Genomic DNA, 21,411 nt, shown 5'->3' on the forward strand with positions numbered 1-21,411 from the left:
ACAGTGATATTCTGAAGCTGGTTGCCTAACAGCTGACAACAGCTGTTAAAGAAAGGCTACTTTCCAAGGGCAGATCGAGAGAGACAGCCTTTTTCATGATGAGAGTCAATGGGGCAGACCAGATGCATTCATTACTGCTTTCTGGAAAATATGTGATTGAAACTTTCCTCTATATGGCTACTATAGGTAACCGTCCTTCTGATAAAACCACAAAAATAACACAGAATCACAGTGTTCCCATCCCTGCAGATTTAAGGCTGCATAAGCAACAACATATGTTTCCACTACAGAGCAACAGGGAGCAGATGTTTAAATTATTCTTCATGCCCTCCTTAAGCAGAGAGGATGGCGCATGAGGTGATCAACAGTGGATGCTGTTCCTGCAACTTACGCAGGCTACAACCAAGCGATTGTCCTAATGATTGTTCTGGCTTCCCATGACTCAGTAGCACATCAGATGCATATCCACTGTGTCACGTGATGTTGAGTTATGAGCTGCAAGCTGTGCAATCATACAGAAACACCCACCCACCCCTCAGGATCTAGACAGAGTCCCCAAGGGGCATCCCACCTTTAGGCTTCACTAGAACTTGCCAAACAAATGATCTGAGGATTGCAAGCACTAAAGAGTAAAGGCATGTTCAAACCAGAACAAAACTCAACAACTTAATACAGTCTGAACCCATCTGACCTCTCTTTTAAACATCCTAAAACAGGAATATAACAAAAAGACTTGTCAAGACAAAAAACTGCCAGATCATTTGCACTTCCCCACGTGTAATTAGCACATCCACGCTACTGAATTAAAACAGAAACAAAACATACAACAGATGCCTGCCAGCTCTGGAGTGGAGAATGGCAGCAGAGTTTTGTGCTGATATTCTCCCAGTAGTGTTTTTGAAAGAAAATAAAAGTAGATAAGAAAATGGTCATCCATTTGCTGGAGTCAGGATGCAGATTTAGCTGCTGCCGTGGAAACTACTGTTAGTTCTAGGGCTGCTTCTGTCATTGGTGCAACACTGTAAAACACTGGGCGGCTCTCAGAGAAAAGAGAAGCTGGTTATCGCTACAGCTTTTAAATGCTTTAATAATAACATATTGCATTCCCATACCCTTGTGGCACAATGGGTAAGTGTGCCTGGCTGTTAATCAGAAGGTTGGTGGTTTGAGCCCACCCAGGGATGGCTGTAGGATTCCTGCATTGCAGGGTGTTAAACTAGATCAGGGACGTACAACTCCCAAGAGACTACCCACCTGTCCCAAGAGACTGTGATCTACTCCCAGAAAAAAGGCAGTTCTCTACCCATTGGGGTGGGGGGCAGGTCAAAGTTGTTGAGCTTTTTGGGGGGCACTGAATTTGCACTCCTAATTAGTTAACAGGAATACTGAAAAACCCTCACCAAAAACAGAGCTGGGCAGCGATAACTCCGGTTTCCGTTTTAGCGATCCTGCGTGAATGAACGACACAGAGAGGGGCTGGGGCCAGTAATGAGCAAGCGATCAACCAATATCACCCGGGAATCGACCTGTCGATCGCGGTCGACCGGGTTGGACATCCCTGGACTAGATGATCCTCGTGATCCTTTCCAACTATACAATTCTATGATTCCAAGGAAATGCCTCTTTAGAGGCCCGGTGATAATCAGGCCTGTGCACATTCCATAATTTGGTTGCTGCACTATGCAAGTACAGAAAACAGGCACACAAGCACAGATGATAAAAAGTCAGGACTACAAAGAAAACCATACATATCTGCAACTAAAACTGTAACTATTCACAGAAAACAACATAACTTCTACAAATAATGATAAAACATTTATTTATAAACAAGTTCAAATAACGAAACAGCTCATTATATAAATGTAACATCATTGTATTCTTTTATTTTGAAGAGCACATAACCTCACACACAATTTACCTTTGTGCCACTGAAGACAGCTTGGTCAAAATGCATTTGACAACTGAAAGCACTGTTTATTTGCAACAAGACCATTTAGTCATTTGTTCTTCTGTCTTTCAATACACACTGAATCTCATTGCTGTTTTTAGAAGCCATTTTATCTCACTGTTTGGCAACTGAAGGGTCTATTCGAATTAGGCTGTCAAGCTACGTTTACTTCCATTTTTAAACTATAAATTGTAACATTTAGTTTTCTTGACAGTCCTGACTTTAATCTTCTGTGCTGGCGCTGAGTGGCCAGTAGTCATTCCTCTTTGTTTGACCCTGCACAGTTGCACATCCAGAAAATCTTCCTTTTCCTATATTTTTTGTAAAGCAAGCCAGCTCACTCAGCAAGGAGCTACCAGGTCACCCAAAAGGAATGCAAAATGTGTCACAGGGGCCGAGACAGATCCAGAAAGGCAGAGCCTGCTACTTCCATACTACCTTATGATTTGAAAGCCTGAGGAACTCTTCCCAGTTTAAGCTGTACAGCTGTAAACCAGGCATTATAGCCAGGTTCGTTGGTTAGAGGCAGGCATTGAACAACCTCTCCAAAGGTTTCCAACGTGAATACTGATTTCAGTTATAATGCTTCAATCCAACTGGATCTTCAGTTACTGCTTAGGGAGAGGGACAGGATCAGGCAGTAGCAGACCTCATCCTAGAAGGTCCAGAAAGCAATTTTATGGCAGGGCGGGAGAAGGTTTCCATAGCTCAACGGTAGCACTTATGATTTCCATGCAAAAAGTCCCAGATTCAATCCCTACTTACTATCTCTAGTTTGAAAGGGATCTTGGGTACCAGAGCCTTCCTTGCCCAAGATCCTGGAGAGCCACTGCAAGTCAGAGTACATACTGCTAGGCTAGAGGGACTAATGTAAGTCTGACCAGGTATATTGTGGTTTCCTATATGAAATAACCAGGTATTTTGGCCTGGGATGGAAGATAATTCTTTCATTTCTACGCTGACATTGCAACCTGCCTTTTTATTCTAGCACACATCAAGTCCAAACTGGCAACACTGCCCATTTCAACAAAAGCAGTTCCTCTCTTCATTGCTGGTTGGTTTTTGTTCATTTAAATTATTACTTTTTAACCACACACACAACTTGAAAAAGAAAAATCCAGCCACCCCACTTTCTTTTCTCAATACTTTGGAAGTCCTGGCCTGTGGAGCTTTAGAAACAAGAAATGGAGTCCAGTATTCCCCTCCAGAACCAGGCATCCCTGATTTGCCTCTCGTAGCAGCAGCCAAATCCACAGGCACACAAAACAAAAATTCAATGGTGTCCCTTATTGCTCTGTAACAGTTCAGAATGAAGGCAGCTTTGGGAAGCAGCAGAAGGCAGCCGGAGCAGGAGTCGCTCATTCGGTAGTGAATGAGAGAAGCACCATGACAATGATGCCAGTACACAGGAGGAGTACTTGTTGCACTGAGTTCCTGGGTGAAGGAAAAAGAAGAAGAGGAGAGGATGGGCTGAAGATCAGACATGATGAGGATCTGGATCCTTCCATCCCCCCCATTTTTATTCCTTCTGGGATCCTCAAGGCAGCTTATAATAATAAAAGGTTGCAAAAACAATAAAGCCATTGTAAGATGGAACAAATGGCTCCTAAGATCAGGGATGGGGAACCTTTGGTTCTTCAGATGTTGCGTGACTCCAACTTCCATCAGCCCCACTCAACACAGTCAATAGAGATGATGGGAGTTGTACTCCAACAATATGGAGGCCACAGATTTCCCTTTGCTGCCCTGGAAGTCATGCATGGGGTGTTCCCCACCCCCCACAAGTCCCTCCCCCCATAAATAGATGTGGTGAAGACACTTACCAAGGATTCTTCTCTTCTAAGAGATCGGGCACGACATTTACCAAGGCGATGTATAAAAAGCCCCCCGAGGTAAATGGGAGAATCCAAGCGATGGTTTCCCCTGCATGGATAGTGAGAAACACATCAGTGACCAGGAGGTGGCAGGAGAGAACTGTTATTTGGGTAAGATGGGATGGATATGGGGGTCTCTCATTAATCCCTTCTGCATACTCCAAGTCTTACCTGTCCCTTTAGGTGACTGAGCACAAATTGCAAAGCAAGCACCAAGAATGCCTCCAAGGGCTGTGGAGAGCTGTAATTTGGCTGCGCTCCAGCGATCAAAGCCAGCACGAAGGAGGATGACAAAATCTCCCACCTACAGCAACAGAGCGGACACAAAAGAAAGAGAACTGCACTGAAGCTGACAGCAGTCCCAAAGCATGGCACTGCAAGCTCTTTTCCAGAATTGCCATCTACAAAAAGCCCTTTCCCAAACAGATAACTAATTCCAAGCCTCAGAGTTAACAAGTGGGGAAGTCAAACATGGACCATAGTCAGTTAACTCATTTATTCTAGCCTCATAGGGAGGTAAAGTATTCTTTATAATTATTTGGTTGTCAATAAGTAATTCTAAGCAAATAGAACATTCACCATCTGCCACCAACACTTTAGCTGAGAGAAAGCCTAAGGATGTGCAAATATACAATATTTGCTTATCCCTTGTCTCTCCCTTCCATCCCATTTACTTCATTCATTGTCAAAATTCAGACTGTAAGATTCTTGGGGCAGGTACCTTTTTGGATTTTGTTTCCCTGGAAAGTTTTGTATATTATTGTATGTGTGTTTGTGTGTGTGTGTGTGTTACAGAGTGTGTATATTTCAGAGATTTGCTCATTCTTTCAAACAAAGCCCTGGCCTCCTACTCAGACAAAACATTGAGACAACTTCCCAGCAAGCCTATTACAGATGCTACTTACCTCATGGGGAATTTCATGCAGAAGGATTGCCATAGTGGTCAGGAGCCCAACCTACATCCAATGGCAGAAACATGTTAAAACATTCCATATCACTCAACAGGGACACAAATGCAGCAAAGCAAGACTTTTCTAAACATTTTTTTTCCTGGGGGAAAGGGGAGATGCTGACTCTGTCCCCCTTTGTATAGTGATCTATGCAGTTTTAGTGTTCAAAGCAATTGCAAGGGCTTTTAGTGTTGGGTTTTAAGGAAGAATGTGGAAAAAAGCTGTAGTCATTTCATACATATTATATAGATCTTCTGCTAGAGTGAAAATGCTATACAGAAACAGCACAGAATTGCTTCTTATTTGTCTACTTGCTTTTAACACCAACCTCTGGGATCTGAACGTCAGGGGAGAGTCAAACAGGTCCCCTAAACAGGGAACTTACCTTTCTGCTAACCAAAAAGCCGGCTGCCACTGCCAGGCCATGTGTGAAATTATCTATTGTGTTGGCCAAAAGATTGAGGTATCCGCTGATCTACAGTGGCAGGGGAAAGAGAGAGAAATAAAATCAGAGCATCTAACACCTGAAAGACAAGGAGACCACAGACGCCATTTTCACAAACAAAGCTAAGAATGCCAATTTTATCCACAATGTAGCTTATATTGAACTTGTGAATGTGGTTAACGAGGCACATAACATAGTAAGTAGCAGTCTTTAAAGTGACTATCATATTCTAACAATCCAATGGATGTGGGTTATCCTGTTTCGAGAAGCAGATGCAGAAATTTAAAATATGGGTTGTCAGCTGTCAAACGGGAATGCAGCATGGGGCTTTTCTCTTGGTGTATGTGGTCCAGCTCTCTCCTGAACGGGAAAATGGCAGTTATGTTCTTAAAAACACAGAAAGATGCTGAGAGATGGCATTTTTGTAAAGACGTGGGAATTTTGTTTTTAATGATAGAGACTTTTAAAGAAAGCAGCTTAAATTCAGGTATAGACTATGTACATAAAGGATCAAGGAGAAGGCAGGTGAAGGTCCAAACCAAGCAGGCGATGAGTTGAAACCATCATTCAGTGGTAAGATCAAAGGCTCAATCCCTGCCATTTATGTGGGACTGGGAAAAACCAGTGACTTTGACTCTGGACAGCTACTACAAGTCAGAGTAGATGGGGCTAGACAGCCCAATCGTCTGACTCACTATAGGGAGGATTCATACATGTTTAAGAGGAAAGCATCTGGATGCCTGATCTCCCCTAAAAGTGGGGGTTTGGCTATTTTTTTGAATACTGCCTGCCATCTTTGTTTTCAGGAAGTTATTGCACTTCCTCTTGAGTTGTTTTTGCTTAGACACATATCGCATTTTCTCCACTGGCCCATGGACACCCCCCCCCCCACCAAATGGTTTACCTTGATCTTCTGGGCTGGTAGCGAAGACAAGTGAGAAGAACCATTACTCTGAGCTGTGCCCAACTTCTTTCTTTGGACTGGACTGGCTGCCTCCTGCACAGCAGAGAAACTGCTCCCATTTGGAATCCGTTTAGCAGGTGCTTTGGAATCACTGACCTAAGTCATGGAGAAGCAGCTGGTCTTTTTCCATGTCCATCAAACAGTGGCCCAGAAACCTTTTTCCATTCCTTTCATACAGTGCTATCCTAAACTCAAAGAAAACTATAGCTACTTCACATCTGATGATCTCCAAAGCAGAAGAAAGTGTGCAAAAAATGGATACGGAAGCCCAGAGACTGTCGTTTTAAGTGGTTTGTTAGGCAAAGTCACACAAATCAGACAAGGACAACCTCCACTTTGCTCATGCAAGGTTGATGGGGAAGCAAACAGATATCCTGCTTTCCAGATTGCCTACTCTAACCTAAACACACACACACACACACACAATTCAAAACCTGAAAATCCCATACTTTGTATTTTGCACAATGTATTCAAATACCATCTTGAAAGCATTTCCATATTTGCACAAATTTATGCCAAGTACAAAGGAATTGTGCACATGGTGGGGATGGGAACTCATATAGGATAAGGGTGGTTAAATTGTGGCCCTCCACATTTTTTGGGGAGTCTAACTCTCATCAGCCCCAGCCAAATGGTTAAGAATGATGGGAACTGTAGTGCAACAACATTTTGGAAGGCCACAAGTTAACCATCACATGCCATAATCAAACTGGGATCTTGCACCCCTCTCAGAATCCACTCACCAAGCTGGAGCTTCCTTCCTTTCCACTGTCTGGGAACATCTTCTGGAGGCTCAGGAAGGTCAGCAAACCAATGATCACCCAGAGTCCCAGGAGCTTCTGCTGCTGGAAACTCTGCCCTTCTCCTGTAGAGGGGAAAGAGGTAGAATGAACAAGTCTCATCATAACCTGAAAATCAGGAGCCCCAAAAACCATTTTCCCCACCCAAAAGTAACCCCCCACTGCTCCATTCACACAAAAGGCAAACTGGTTTCCAGAGGAGACATAGAAATCTGGGGCCAGTGTACCTCTAGAGCAGGGTTTCCCAAACTTGTGTCTCCAGCTGCTTTTGGACAACAGTTCCAATCATCCCTGACCACTGGTCCTGCTAGCTAGGGATGATGGAAGTTGTAGTCCAAACACAGCTGGAGACCCAGGTTTGGGAAACCCTGCTCTAGAGTATTATCAGTGCTGCTGGTGTAAAGTAACAACCCGTCCACTCAGCAGACATCTTTGATAAAGCTGAAACAAAAGAGTCTAAGGGTGCCTTCACATGTCAGCTATAGTGGGGGTGCCAACTGACCCAGAACACCTGTAAACCTGTAAATCACCTGTAAACAAAACAGGTGGGCAGGGGAAGGATGGATGAGCTCTGTGCATGATGCTGGAGTGGATGAATCTATAATAAATTGACCCAGCAAAGCTCTTCTGTTCTCAAGCACTCTTCTCAAGTGTAGAAAAAAGAAGCCTTGAAAACAGAAGAGGACTCTGTGCTTTCTATAGCTCCCTCTTCCTATGGCTACCACTCTCTGTCTCTCACTGTATATCGCTCCCCACCCATCTCTTCCTGGATACCTTCACCCACCTAGCTCCCTCCCAACCCAGTTCCCGTGAGAGAATGTTGATTCCTTGAAAACTCAAATCCTGCAAGCTGGAGATGCATTACTTGCAAATTCGTTAACCCTGGATGTTTTATTCGGAGAACAAAACTGGGATTATTATTTTTTGTGTGCAGAGAGACATATTAGGCAGCCCCTGGTTAATGCCACATGTTTACCAGTGCAAATTCTGAAGCTGAGCCTGCCTAAGCTGCGTGCACAGGCATGAAGTCTGTGCTCTGGAGACCTCATTCCTCCTCCTCCTCCCACCACACCCTGGCAAAGTTCTTTGCCTAAGGACAAAATATGTCCTTTTTGATTAGATGGAGTGTGATCAGCTTCCCTCACGCTGTTTAGACTGGCTGTAGGCAAGGGAGAATGACAGGCATGTGTGGGGTGACGCAATCCTGAAGCCCAAAGGCCAGATAAAGGCTGACAAGGCGGGGAAAGTCTTCCAAGGTCACATTTTCAGGAGGCACAACACCTGCGGACTCAAGGCAGGCAGCAGCACAAGGGCAGGTGCCCTTCTTATGGAGGGAGACCTTAAAGATCAGATGAAGTTGTCCTTTATGAATCAAGCAGTTAATTGCAGGGCTGCATGGAAGAACACCCTTCCTCAAGGCTACTGAAGTGCAGAGAGGCAACAACATGCTATTCAGGAGCAAAGGCAGCTGTGTTTGTTTCATCTCTTGCATCTATAGAAGTGTACTTGATGATTCCTTCATCAACTTGGTGCCTGGTTGTTGGACAACAGCTCCCATCAACTCCTGCCATAGTGGTCAATGGCCATGGAGAACGGGGCCTGTACTCCAACAACATCTAGAGGGCTACAGGCTGGGGAAGAGGGCCAAGGCATTTTCCCTATGATAATCAGCCATGAAACTCACTGGGTGACCTTGGGACAGCCGTTCACTCTCAGCCTAACCTACCTCACACGGTTGTTGTGAGGATAAATGGGGGAGAGAAGAACTATGTTCATCAACCTGAGCTACTTGGAGGCAAGGTGGGATACAAATGCAACAAGTTGATTAGTAATTCATTTGACATAGCTTTGGAAGAAGCGTGACTATATTATTAGTCTTATTATTAGGAGTCAAAGCATAGAACAGAGAGAAAACAAGCCCTGGCATCCAGGCATCGCCTTTGAAAAGATAACAAGAGACCCCAAATGGAACACAACAATCTGTGCAGACACAGGGGAAGAAATGGCTGTGGCGCGCCTTGCAGATCAGTGCCTGTGTGATCTCAGGGCATTTGCACAGTTCCAGGCATTACCTGCAGTGGCACTGCAGGTGTAGGCCCAGGCCTCTGGGAGCAGGTGCAGAAAAACATTTCCCAGGAGCCCACCAATGGCAAAGCTCAAGAACTGCTTCATCCGATGGGATCCCTCTGAAAAGACAAAGAGCAGCCAGTCACCACAGAGCTTGATCTCATCTTGCTATGCTACTCATGGGGAAGCTGAGGGAACAGTCATCTCTTCCCCCATGCATAGGGTTTGCTGCCATAGCAGCTGATCAGGATGCTTTGTCTACTTTCAAGAAAGTGCTGAATCTGGGAAAGCCAGTTGAAACACCTAGTACATTGCTCCTGCTATTTAGGGACATTTGGAAACAGAACCCAGTGGGGCAGTTGTGAACTCGCAGGGAGAGGTAGGGCCAGTGGGAAAATTGTGTCCGCCTAGTGTCTAGAGAAGAGAGCAGGGCTGTGTTTATTCCCCAGTTCTGAGCCAGCACCACACAAACACACAACTTAGTGCAGAAGTCAATATCCTGTTTCTAGCCCTTAAGAGTACAAAGATAAAATCGAAACTATGCAAGTGGTGCCAAGGGAAATCTCAAAAGCCACAGAAAGGAGGCATTTCCAGTTGGATTTCCAGTGGCCAGAAGACAGGGCTTCATTGTTATGCCTGATGCTTTGCCCTTTCCCATGGCTGGTAGAAAACAAAGGCTTACAAAATACTTATACCTATGCAGCAGTTACACAAGTCACAGAATCCACCTCTCGTGACATTAAATTTGGTTTACAACTAGAGGGTGGAGGTCCTATTTTAGAAAATCCACAGGCACATGCTCAAAACCCTAAACTTAGCCATTGTCCACCCACCTGACTTAATGGAATGACTTGATAAAAGCATATTGCTCCTCTATGACAGTAGGCAGCATTTATTAGTCAAACGCCACATCCAGGTCTTGCATTTAAAAGCTGTGCTACCCTGAGCAATCCCTGGCTGAGATGCTGAGCCAGAAAGAGAAGGCAGGAATCATCAGGGGGTGCTATACTGAGACGTTGGCTTACCTTCTGACTTCAGTGCTGCCCCTGTCTCAAAAGGAATTACCAGCAGGGGAAGGACCCCACTCAGCCCAACCATAACTGAACCAATCAGAGAACAGATCCAAGCATCCAGGCGCTCCTCGCTGAATATGGCCCCCCAGGACTCGGTCTCCTTTTCACACAGGGGACTAGCCTCATTGTCAGCCTGGCTCAGTGGAAGGTCGTGGGCCTGGCAGGCAGCCGTAAGCATCAAGAAGGAGAGAGTTCCATGGAGAAGCAGCCATTCCCCAATCATCACTGTGCAGCCTCAGCCTGGCTGGTCAATCCCTGCAAGGAAGAGAGAAAAGATGAACAGTCCATGCCTAAGACTCTTCAGTGCTTCTCCTCCTCACCCATCCCTTTTGAAAGTCAGTCCCAAGACATTTGTTCTTTTTCCCCTCCCGAACTGAATTAGTCTTCCCATTGTTGGCTTCAGGGGCAGAAAGGATGAGTCATACTTCTTCCTCTCATTTTTTACTAGGTGGAAACCTCATAAGGAAGCGAGATGTCCCTGCAACTCCTAGGTAGCTACTTATTCTTGTATGTGGGATCTTCATATTGTGAAAAAGAGTTATCAGCATAGATCTCAGCAGCCCTTTTCTGTGACTGAACATCACTGTCTTCACAATGGGGCTGTGTGCTTCTGAACCATCCCTAAAAGAAAGTTCACATATCTCCTGTATGTATATACACTTACTGAGCTGGTGGAATTTTTCTGGTGTGGCCTGCTGGCCCATTTAAATTTGGCCACGTCACCCAGTCAGACCAAACCAAGGTGTCCCCCGTCCCCCCCACCATTCCAAGCATAGATGCCAAGGGCATCTGGTAATATACTAACCAACCATCTGTGCTCGTGACAACAATGGAATCTGAGATGGAGTGGCAACCTGACCAGTTCACCGTGGGTGGCTTGAGGCAACATGCTGACTGATGAGGACATCACAAGAACAGCAGCCCAGCTGGAAACCCATCAAAATGGTAGTACAAAACTAGACCCAGAGTTAATGGCTTCTGCAGATACTAAAATTATGTAAGAGAGGAATTCAACATGGTACTAAGCAGATCTCTGTCAGCACATATATTTCTGCTTACCTAACTGTATGATCCGCTCTCTTCCCCCACCATGCCATACCCTCCAACATTCATCAGATGAAAATAGGGACATTTTCATCTGAGGAATGTTGTAGGGTATGCTGCCCCTTCGGGGCCTGTGTTTCTGCTGCCATGGCCCCATGAGTTCTCACTCCCCCCCCCCAACTGACCCTCATTGACCCCCACTTTTTCTGCCCCCCCACCCTCACATAGAGCATTTCCTCCCAAAGGAAGGGCAAGTGCCACCACCAATAAACAAATGGGTGTATTGCCCTCTACCGTCCTGAAAAAAACACCTTAATCCCAATTTTGTTTTGTTTTATTCTTTGGTAGATTTACAAAAAGAAAAACACACACCAATAAATAATTTCAGGGAGGGAGAGGAAAAGCCCCATTGCTATGGCCGAAGTTCTTGCACGGGCTTCGGGTGGCAGGGCCTGTTAGCTGAATCCCACCCTTAGTGGTTGGAGATGTTGGACTTTGCATTGGGAAGCCCATGTGTAAGCAGCTGTTGATAAGCAACTCCAATCTCCAGACTGCTGTGGCCTCATCATGACCAAATATAAACACCGACCTAGCGGATGGAGATAGGAGTGTCAGACCCATCCTTATCAGTAGATAAAGACTCAGAGGAACAGTGAGAGGAGGAAGCATAGAATCATAGAGTTGGAAGAGACCACAAGGGCCATCCAGTCCAACCCCCTGCCAAGCAGGAAACACCATCAAAGCATTCCTGACAGATGGCTGTCAAGCCTCCGCTTAAAGACCTCCAAAGAAGGAGACTCCACCACACTCCTTGGCAGCAAATTCCACTGTCAAACAGCTCTTACTGTCAGGAAGTTCTTCCTAATGTTTAGGTGGAATCTTCAGCAGCAGCAATATAACTGGGAACCTCCACAGCCTACAAAGGCTAGCAGCAGGCAGTCTTTACCACCTGGGGGAGGAAAGCTAAATGAAAGAGAGAAGAAGAAAGAAAGAGGGACCCTGAGGTGGTGGTGGGGAGTCAATCAGAGACTGAGTTATGGAACTCCAGAGAATCAGAGAGAGAAAGTAAACTTTGGGGCTGTATAAGAATTTTAATAATATTTGAAACTTAAGTTCCTGCTGATCAGAAGAGGCTGGGACTACATGTAGGAGAGGGAAGACCTTCCCAGCTCTCTCCTCTAAAATCCTGAGGCCTACTTGGGTCTCTGAAGGAACCTAGGCTGCCGAACATGAAGAGAAAGTAAGTAGTAACACCATAACAAATATATTGCAAGTGTATCTGCATATTTTTGTAATCTGGTCAGGGCAGACCTGCTTCCTCCCTCTTTGCCCCATCTATGCACTTCCAGTCAGGTTTGTGGTGGTGTGAGAGAGCCAAGCAGCAGCCGATTCCACAATGTATGCTCTGTCATGTCCTTACGCATGTATATCCAAGACACCATGTGGTCAGGAAACACCTTTTGGGAAGTCACCGGAGCAACCACTCAAAAACGACAGCTCAGGGGTTTAAGGCTCTTCGGCAGGGATAGCCACAGATTTTTTAAAAAATATTTTATTTAGCCCATCTGTTGGCCCTGCAGTTTGAAGCTAGGGATATCAGGTCAAACTATTTCTTCAGCTAGTCTGTCCTGTCTACTTGAGTCTGATTGGCATCAGCTTTCCATGGTCTCAGGCAAAGATCTCTTCTGGTCCCACACTTGCTTTGTAGTTATTCAATGGAAGTATTTATATCTTGCCTTTCAATCATACTAAAAAGGCAATTAACAACATTTTCAGTAACCCAAGATACTCTTGGCTTGAGTTGCCAGAGATTAATCCTGAGACGCTTTTTGCATGCAAAGTGTGTCCTCATCCAATGAGCTCTAGCCTTCCCCTCTCCACCCTCAAACAGATTCCATCCCTCCCTCTCCTTCTTAGATTTGTATTCTACAATTACTTTCTCCCTAAGATTTTCTGCAGGCAATGCAGTCACCTCTCCTGCTCCCCCCAAAAGTTAAGCTGGCAAACATGGGACTCCCTGCCCTTCTGCCTTCAGAGCAATCCTGTGAGATAAGATCAGAATCAGACACAAGCCTTATTCACTCAGTCTCCCCACCTTCTCCAGGCAATTTCCATCACACAAGGGGGTGAGCCCACTGGCCTTGGCTTCTCACCCCTGGCACTGTTCCTACAGCCCCCAATTTGCTGAGGACTAACTTCTGCAGTGAGGAGGCTGCCCTACTCATGTGGTCTCCCCATCATGTGATCTAGAACCCCAATCTTCTTAAGACTTCTTAATTGCATGGGGAGCTTTCTGCCAGTACAGTTTGCCATCTTTTGGGGTTCCTTTTCCAGTCAGCAGTGTCACCCAGAAAGTCTTCCAGAATCCTCCACTTCACAGTTCAGCTCTTCTCTTGGTGAACTCCCATGTGGGAATAAACACCTCACCCATTTTGGTTCTTCTTAAAGTATTTATTGTCAAAGTAACACTACAGTGTATACAGTATAACTTGTACACTCATACCTTGGAGGTCAAAGAGAATCAGTTCCGGAAGTCCATTTGACTTCCCAAATGTTTGACTTCCAAAGCGTGACTTCTGATTGGCTGCAGGAAGCTCCTGCAGCCAATTGGAAACCCCGTCGGACATTCGGCTTCCAAAAGTACGTTTGAAAACCAGAACACTCACTTTCAGTTTTCAATCGTTTGGGAGCCACAATGTTCGGAGTCGAGGTATGACTGTATAACTACTGGTCTACTAAAGTAAAATAAAACTATATGCAGATAATCATTCAGCCATCTGGCCAGAGCAGCAGCCTCTACACCACACACACACTTTCTCATCCAGAGCTTGCCTTATAAAGAAACCTGTTGCTAAGAGCAAAACTTGTTGCTATGGCAAAACTTTTCAAGGATAATTTCAAGTTATTGTTTAGACTACACTAACACTTTCTCAACATTATGCTCCAACATATGGGGCTTTGCAGGAAAGATGATGAAGATGATGATGGCCGAAGAGACGAACAGATAATCAAGAGCAAGCAGGAATGGATGGATAGATGGATGGATGGATGGATGGATGGATGGATGGATGGGCTACAATGACTATTTGAAGATCCCTTAGGGAACTTTGTGGCTGAACCAGGGATTTGATCCGAGGTCTTGCTCATCCACTGCACCCTTCTGGCTCCAGTGATTTAAGAGAGGCTTGGAAAGAAACACTCGCCTTATACAGTGGTACCTCGGGTTAAGAACTTAATTCATTCCAGAGGTCCGTTCTTAACCTGAAATGGTTCTTAACCTGAGGTACCACTTTAGCTAATGGGGCCTCCTGCTGCCGCTGCGCCACTGGCGTGCGATTTCCATTCTTATCCTGGGGCAACCACTTCCTGGTTATTGGAGTTTGTAACCCAAAGCATCCGTAACCCAAAGCGTCTGTAACCTGAGGTACCACTGCATTACAGAAGAGTAACTACTAAGCAAGGCCACTTCTGTCATTTGGGAGACAATCTACTCACGCCTGACAAACATGGGACATGTGAGCAAGCAGGCAAGGACAAACATTTGTGGCTTAGCAGCCCATATGCACTTGCTTGCAAGGCCCATGGTGGAATCAGTGAGTTATGGAAAATTCCTAGAAGGCAGAGTTCCAGGGGGCTAGAAGGCCTGGGAAAACATTGGGGAGGGGGAGGGGACAGAACAGTGCTCCCTTAATCATGCCAGTGCCAACTAATTTGGGGGACCTATGTAAATAACTCCATCTGAGACATGTAAGGTATCAAAATGCCTCCCAAAATTCCTTCTCTGAGTCATCCTAGGTTGAACCTAATGGGGCCTCCCACTGCTGCTGTGCCACCGCCATGCGATTTCTGTTCTTAACCCGAGGTACTATTTCTGGGTTAGTGGAGTCTGTAACCTGAAGCGTCTGTAACCCGAGGTACCACTGTACAGGTCCATCAAGCTCAGTATTGACTGGATGCAGCTCTCCAGCAGTTGAGACAAGCGTCTTTCTGAGCCCAGATGCCAGAGACCAAACCTAAGCAACCACCTTTCCCCTAAAGTCAGCACACCTGCTTTTTTGTACACACCATGCAGCACCAGGTGCTCAGGCCACAGAAGCCCCCTGCTCACTGCACAACATATGGGTGAAAGAAAGCAAAGCTCATGTGGGGAACACACTCTGTACTACTCAAGATTCCTGCAGGATTCCCTCCAAACCATCAGAGACTTTTTCCTCCCGGGGAATATTTCCCCTGTCACACACACACACACACTTCTTGTTTAGCAATAAAACGGAACAGGGAAGCACTATTTTTAACTACCACAACTTTGACAGACTTCTCCTCTAAGGAAGATGCCTATTTATAAAAGGATTTAACCAATTCATGGCAGAAGATGTTGATCAATGGCCATTTCCCATTACTGCTCCAAAGGAAGTTCCATTTTCAAAGGGAGTGTACCGGATCATCAGATGTTAAAGCCAACTATCGGAAGATTTCTATTATGTTCAGGGCCTGCTTGTGAGTTTTCCACAAGCATCTGGCCAGCAGAAAAAGTGCAGAACTAGACAGACCTTTGTTCAAATGCAGCAAATCAGTTCTTACATTCTCAAGTGGCAAGTATGGGAATAAGGAACCTATGGCTCTCCAGATTATGTTGAATTAAAATTCTCATTCCTGACCACCAGCCAGGGAACAAATAGTTCTACATATTATGACTGAGAGAAGGAACATTTGCCATGGGAATGGGGGGGGGGGATTTTTGGCAACATCCCTCTAGAGCAGGGGTCCTCAAACTAAGGCCCAGGGGCCAGATGCAGCCCAATCACCTTCTAAATGCGGCCCGCAGACAGTCCAGGAATCAGCGTGTTTTTACATGAGTAGAATGTGTCCTTTTATTTAAAATGCATCTCTGGGTTATTTGTGGGGCATAGGAATTCGTTCATTTTTTTTTCAAAATATAGTCCGGCCCCCCAAAGGTCTGAGGGACAGTGGACCGGCCCCCTGCTGAAAAAGTTTGTTGACCCCTGCTCTAGAGCTTGAGTGATGAGGGCCAGCACAAAAGATTCTACATCTCTCCTCTCCTACAATTACAACAGGTCACATTAGTAACATAAAGAGACAATATGTTTGTGGGACTGAACCATGACAGGTCAGGCACCATGCTCAGAACTTCCATAACCTCTCACAACAACTCAAACTCAATGTTTTTCAACTGAGTAAATTCCCCATATCCAGCTATGAGCCATCAAGTATTAAAAAAAAACCTATGTGTGTGTGTGTCCTAAGAAATCCCCATTGTTTATTTATTGTTTTAAAAAAGAACTCCAGTTCTTGGTAACTCAGGGAAACAGCTTTAATGCAAAACACATCTGGCCTGATGACCCTTTCATAATTCCCAGCGACTAGGATTGAGGTCATGGCCAACACAATTTTTTTTAAAGTAGAAGCTTGACTCAGAGCACATTCCATTTTGGAGTATTAGAAGTGGGAATTGTCCCAGAGGAGAGGAGACTCTGCTTGCTAGTGAATAACTGTGTTCCCTGGAGGATTATCCAAATTGTGAGGTGCTCCTGAAATAGCAACTGGAGGAGGATTGATATACATAAGATATTTTTTTTCCAGGTCAGAATGAGATGCTGCAGGAAAGAAACCCAAAACCGGACAACAAGAAACACACACACACACAAAACCTTTTCATATGGCACATGTAGATGATTGGGGTTGCTATGTGAAAAACACTTCTGGTTAAGCATGTTTAGGATTATGTTATTAACACTGTGAAAAGCCTGCATGCCTCTCTAGACAAGAGATCTACACCCACTCCATTCTCTTGGATAGTAGAATCTATAGCCAATGCCACTTGAAATATAAACCTACATCAAGAGAAAGAGAGAAACGGAAAAGGGAAATAGGCGAGAATGTTTACTTGAGACATTTCTGAAACTGCTCAGTCTCCCTTGCAAGAGATTTCCAGTCTATTCTAGAAATGGCCTTTATCCAATGCACCTGGAAAATCCAGCTCAGCTCTCTCCACAGCAAGCTCTGTGCAGCGGTCAAGAGTTTCTTCTGCTCCTGCCTCCTCCCCTGACAGCCAGCAGGTTTACCCTTTTGCTGACCACACTATTCCAGCATTTTTCCAGTCTTGTATCCTACCACCATGCCACTCTTAAAATATATATAGGCATATTCCTCTGGATGCCCAAAGCTCATCTCTAATTATGCCAGAGAGCCCAGACAAAATGTCATCTTATTCCCCCGCAACGGAAATAGAAACAGCAACAAACAAACTCTCTTCCAGACCCCTTTATGAGTCCAGCAGCAGCAGCAGCAGTAAACGCCTGGAATCCTACTGGAAATCCTGACCTTCTGCCAACAGCTACAAGGCTTCACAGCTCCCAGCCGCACCAATTCCGCCACTGTGGGGTTTGAAGCAATCCACTCACCCTGGAGTGACCCATTCAGAACCAAAGCATAGCCTGATGCTGGAAGCAGGCCTAGGTCTATGTGGCTGGATTTAAGTTTGCCTGGGAGCCTCATTCCCATGTCAGGGTTCCATGATAGAGCTCTGTTAAATAAACAAACTTCTATCCCTGCAGAGACAAACTCCTGTCAAACAACATAAGATCTGAACTGGAAGAAACATTATAGCTGTTGACATGTTTTTATGCCACTTCTAATTTTGCCAAGTGTTCCAGATCATATTAGAGTATACAACTGCCTTGTGAGGTAGGCCATTGTTCCCACTCTACAAGAGACAAAATTGGAAAAACAAGTTTGATTTGTCCATCCAGTGAGTCCATGGGTGTGATGGGGTTGCCCAACATGCTACTTCAAGAGCCATCATGGAATTCTTAAAAAGCACCTAATTTAAGCCTACCAGGAGCATGAGTCAGTCACAGGCAGGAATGTGTGGACTCTGTGCTAAAAAATAAAAATAAAATTCAATATCCCAAGCAATTCTGCACTAAGAAAAGCAGAACGATCTTTCTTACTTTGCCTAATTTATTCTTCAATACTTCTTCTTTTGCATAATTTATTCTGGTTCTGCAGGTCACTGAAATGCAGCCATTGGAAGCCTTATTCAACCAGCTCCCTGACTTCTGATATTTCAACAGGCATTGGCTAAACAATCTGAAACATTTTTTGTAGCCATAAGGACCAGTAACTTAAATGAAAGCTGAGGGGAAGGTGGCTTCTACATGCAATACCACATTATGCGTTTTCCCTCCACTTTCACAAAGTCACAGCAACATCCAGGCTTGACTATTATTAGTGTGGAATTTTTCAGCAAGAGGAGACATCATCTATGAACGCATCTTATGAACAGACGTGCAGCTAGCAATTCATGGGGCTATGTTCTGCACGTATTCAGCAACCTCTAAAGCGGGAGAAGACGCCCCCTTTCTCCAAACTGCTCTTTGATCATTTTCTTCTTCTTCTTTTGCACCTTATTTTGCTAGCAGCGTTGTCCATTAATTTCTCTAACCCCCTTTTAGGGCCATCTCAGACCAATGGCCAAGCTGTAGCAGTGAATCCTATCAAGTGATTACAAACTGTGTGAAGAAGTGCTTTATGGTGCCTGTCCTGAACCTAATAAAGTTCATGGGAGGACCCAAATTCTAACATTATGATGGAGGAGGAAAAAGGTTTCTATGAGATTTGTCCACACTATTCATAGCTGCATAAACTTCATTGATGCCCCACCTTCATCCTAAAGAGAAGCAATTATCAAATCAGCACACCAGCAGTCACAAAGAGAGTGAGAACATAACGAGGCAAATGACAGGTGAACTTGCTCCTGGTTGAAAGAGGATCAAGTCATGAATCCTTCATATTTTAAAACAGCTCCACTACATGGGTCCACCATTCACCAGTATTATACAACCTCCATGAAGATACAACTAATCACAGATCTTTGAGCAGCATGTGTCCTTACTTAGCTTCAATGCAGATGTTCCACTGTGTTTCTAAAAACTTTTGTAAGGTCACAATGAAGTATAGTGGGTCATACCTTCTGTACTACATTCCATAAGTTAAGATAAACTACTTGTGACAAAGTTACTACTCTGCACCAGACCAAATCTGCCCATTCCAGTTCCCTATCCTATTACAGGTATAGGTAATTAACTTATGATTGGGTTAGCACCCATAACTACTATTGTGAATGGATCACTGTGCTCAACATATATGCATTTGAGCTTTAACAGACTTGTCAGAGCTTTTTGCATTTCACGGCCCTTTGATCCCACTTTTAACATTCCACCCTCCCTCCTCTACAAATTTCTGTATATCTTTTATCTGTCAGTTGAGGATAATATGTTATGCAACTGGTGAAGTGAATTCCAGGTCACAAAAGTTTATACATGGGTGGGTAACCTGTGGCCCTCCAGCTGTTGTTGGACTACAGCTTCCATATCCCTGGCTATTAGCCAAGCTGGTTAGGACTGATGGGAGTTGGAGTCCATCAAGATCAGGAAGGTTCCTGATCCCTATTATTATCAGAAAGCCTGCAATCCCACATGTACTTGGCTGCAAATCAGTCTTGTTGAACTCAGTGGGATTTACTTCTGAGTAGACTTGCAAAGGCTGACACTGTAAAAGTGTCTGTATTTAAGATGGCACAAGACACACTTGTTTCTGCCTATAAGAAGTATCCTAACTCTTACAAGACCCGATTCTGGGTGGCCAAAAGACATAAAACTTCTACCAAATAGAATACACTTCCATTCATCCCCAATGCAGGTGCCTCTATGTACCAAGCCATTATTTTGCCTTTGAAATTCTTCTCTCCACATCTCCCATTACAGTATAATTTGTCTGAAATGGAAGCTATAGTTTGAGTGGGCCAGCTAATATGCTAAAGCTGTCATCACAGATGCTCCTTTATTAAAACACCTGTCTGTTTATTAAGAGGCACAATGGGACATTATCTAAGAAATTGTTCTATGCAAAGTTGCCTTGGGAGTAAACCTCAGTAAAATAGCTTTGGAGTAAACATGCAGAGTCTATTTAGCGCGACTTCTTCTGCTGGAAGGAAAACTGGTGGAGGACCGGAGAAATGAAAAGCGATGGGGTAAGTGCAAGGCTCATTAAGCACATCAATATAGTCTGCGTGCCGTATGGATCAGAACTCTATATTATGGCTATTTTCCTTCTGAAAACAAAATTACGAGGCAGCTCTTGCTCCTTGTGAGAGAAGAGCGCTACATTATCCTAGTATCACCCACTTATCGGAAGCCGATAAAAGGAAACCCCTTCTCTCAACAAACCTTACAGAGTCTAGGAAACACACAGTCACAAGATCTCAAAAGCACAGCACTTTTTTTTATAAAAAAGGGAAGAAAGTGAAGGATCAGGCTACAGTATAATTAACGGCAGAGACAACGAAGCTAATAAATGCAACATCTGTCAGCAAGTTATTAAAGGACATGGAGGACGAAGAGCCGAGTTCCCCCGAGGCACCAAGTAACCCACCTGGTCTATGAAGGATACCCCTCTACACACACGCACTTAAATCCCGGGGTGCTCTTTCTTTTCCTATTGCTGCCCGGGCACCGGGTACCACTTGCGCCTCGCCTCTTCCATCCCGCTCTAAGCCCCGGCCGCGCTCTGCCCGCCTCTGCCTCAGCCGCCCCGGAAAAGTTGGTCTCCCTCGACCCTCGGGATGGAGGGCTGGGGTGCTTCCCACCCAGGGGCAGCTCAGGGGCTGATTCGTTACCGTGCGACACCGGGGAGCTCCGGGCTGCCCCTGCCATCCAGCTGCGTCTCCTTCTCGGGACTCCCCCCGCCTCTCTAGCCTCGGCTCCGCCTCCAGAAGCCAGCCACGTCGGTCCCATCCTCTTCGGATCAAAAGCCGCCGCTCCGGCGGACGCTTTAGCGCGCGGCACCGCTTCCGACGTGTCCGCCAGAGGGGGACCGGATAGCGAGAGCACGCGCTTCTTCTCCTAGAAACGCTAAGGGAGCCAGCGGGGAACAGGACACGCTTCCGGTCAGGGCAGGATGGGGGACCGGAAAAGAGTCTGCCGTACAAGTGACAGAGCGCAAGTCTAGGGCTTCGCCAAAGCTAGGACTCGCCAGCGGAGGAAGCAGCGCAGAGAAGTGGCTGTTGCTTTCTCGTGCCCTGCACCTCCCTCTGGGACAGCATTTGTGTTAAAGACTGAGGAAGAATCCCTTTTGGGGTCTATTTGGTTGATAGACCTCCGATGCCCTTTTAAAATGTGTTGGGGGGGGGGAATTCTTGGGTTGTTCTTGTTTTTATTACCGGTAT

The 21,411-nt window shown here is 45.2% G+C and overlaps 1 protein-coding gene across 3 annotated transcripts; it reads right to left on the reverse strand.

Moving 5' to 3' along the window:
• Window positions 1-1,802: 1,802 nt before the first annotated feature.
• SLC39A13 (solute carrier family 39 member 13) lies at window positions 1,803-20,989 on the reverse strand. 3 transcript variants are annotated; one of them, XM_033148021.1, is made up of 10 exons: window positions 20,863-20,989; window positions 10,074-10,376; window positions 9,054-9,167; window positions 6,925-7,046; window positions 6,122-6,277; window positions 5,158-5,247; window positions 4,728-4,778; window positions 3,994-4,126; window positions 3,772-3,871; window positions 1,803-3,382 (listed from the first exon to the last, which is right to left on the reverse strand). In XM_033148021.1, exons 2-10 carry the CDS (start codon window positions 10,342-10,344, stop codon window positions 3,307-3,309), a joined length of 1,113 nt encoding a protein of 370 aa, XP_033003912.1. In that variant the 5' UTR covers window positions 10,345-10,376; window positions 20,863-20,989; the 3' UTR covers window positions 1,803-3,306. The 3 variants fall into 3 exon arrangements, with proteins under 3 accessions (XP_033003912.1, XP_033003919.1, XP_033003925.1); XM_033148028.1 differs by lacking the exon at window positions 20,863-20,989 and adding an exon at window positions 20,619-20,709; XM_033148034.1 differs by lacking the exon at window positions 6,122-6,277.
• Between the last annotated feature and the right edge of the window lie 422 nt (window positions 20,990-21,411).

The sequence above is a fragment of the Lacerta agilis genome, chromosome 1, assembly GCF_009819535.1.
Source record: "Lacerta agilis isolate rLacAgi1 chromosome 1, rLacAgi1.pri, whole genome shotgun sequence".
In the NCBI taxonomy this organism is placed as follows: domain Eukaryota; kingdom Metazoa; phylum Chordata; class Lepidosauria; order Squamata; family Lacertidae; genus Lacerta; species Lacerta agilis.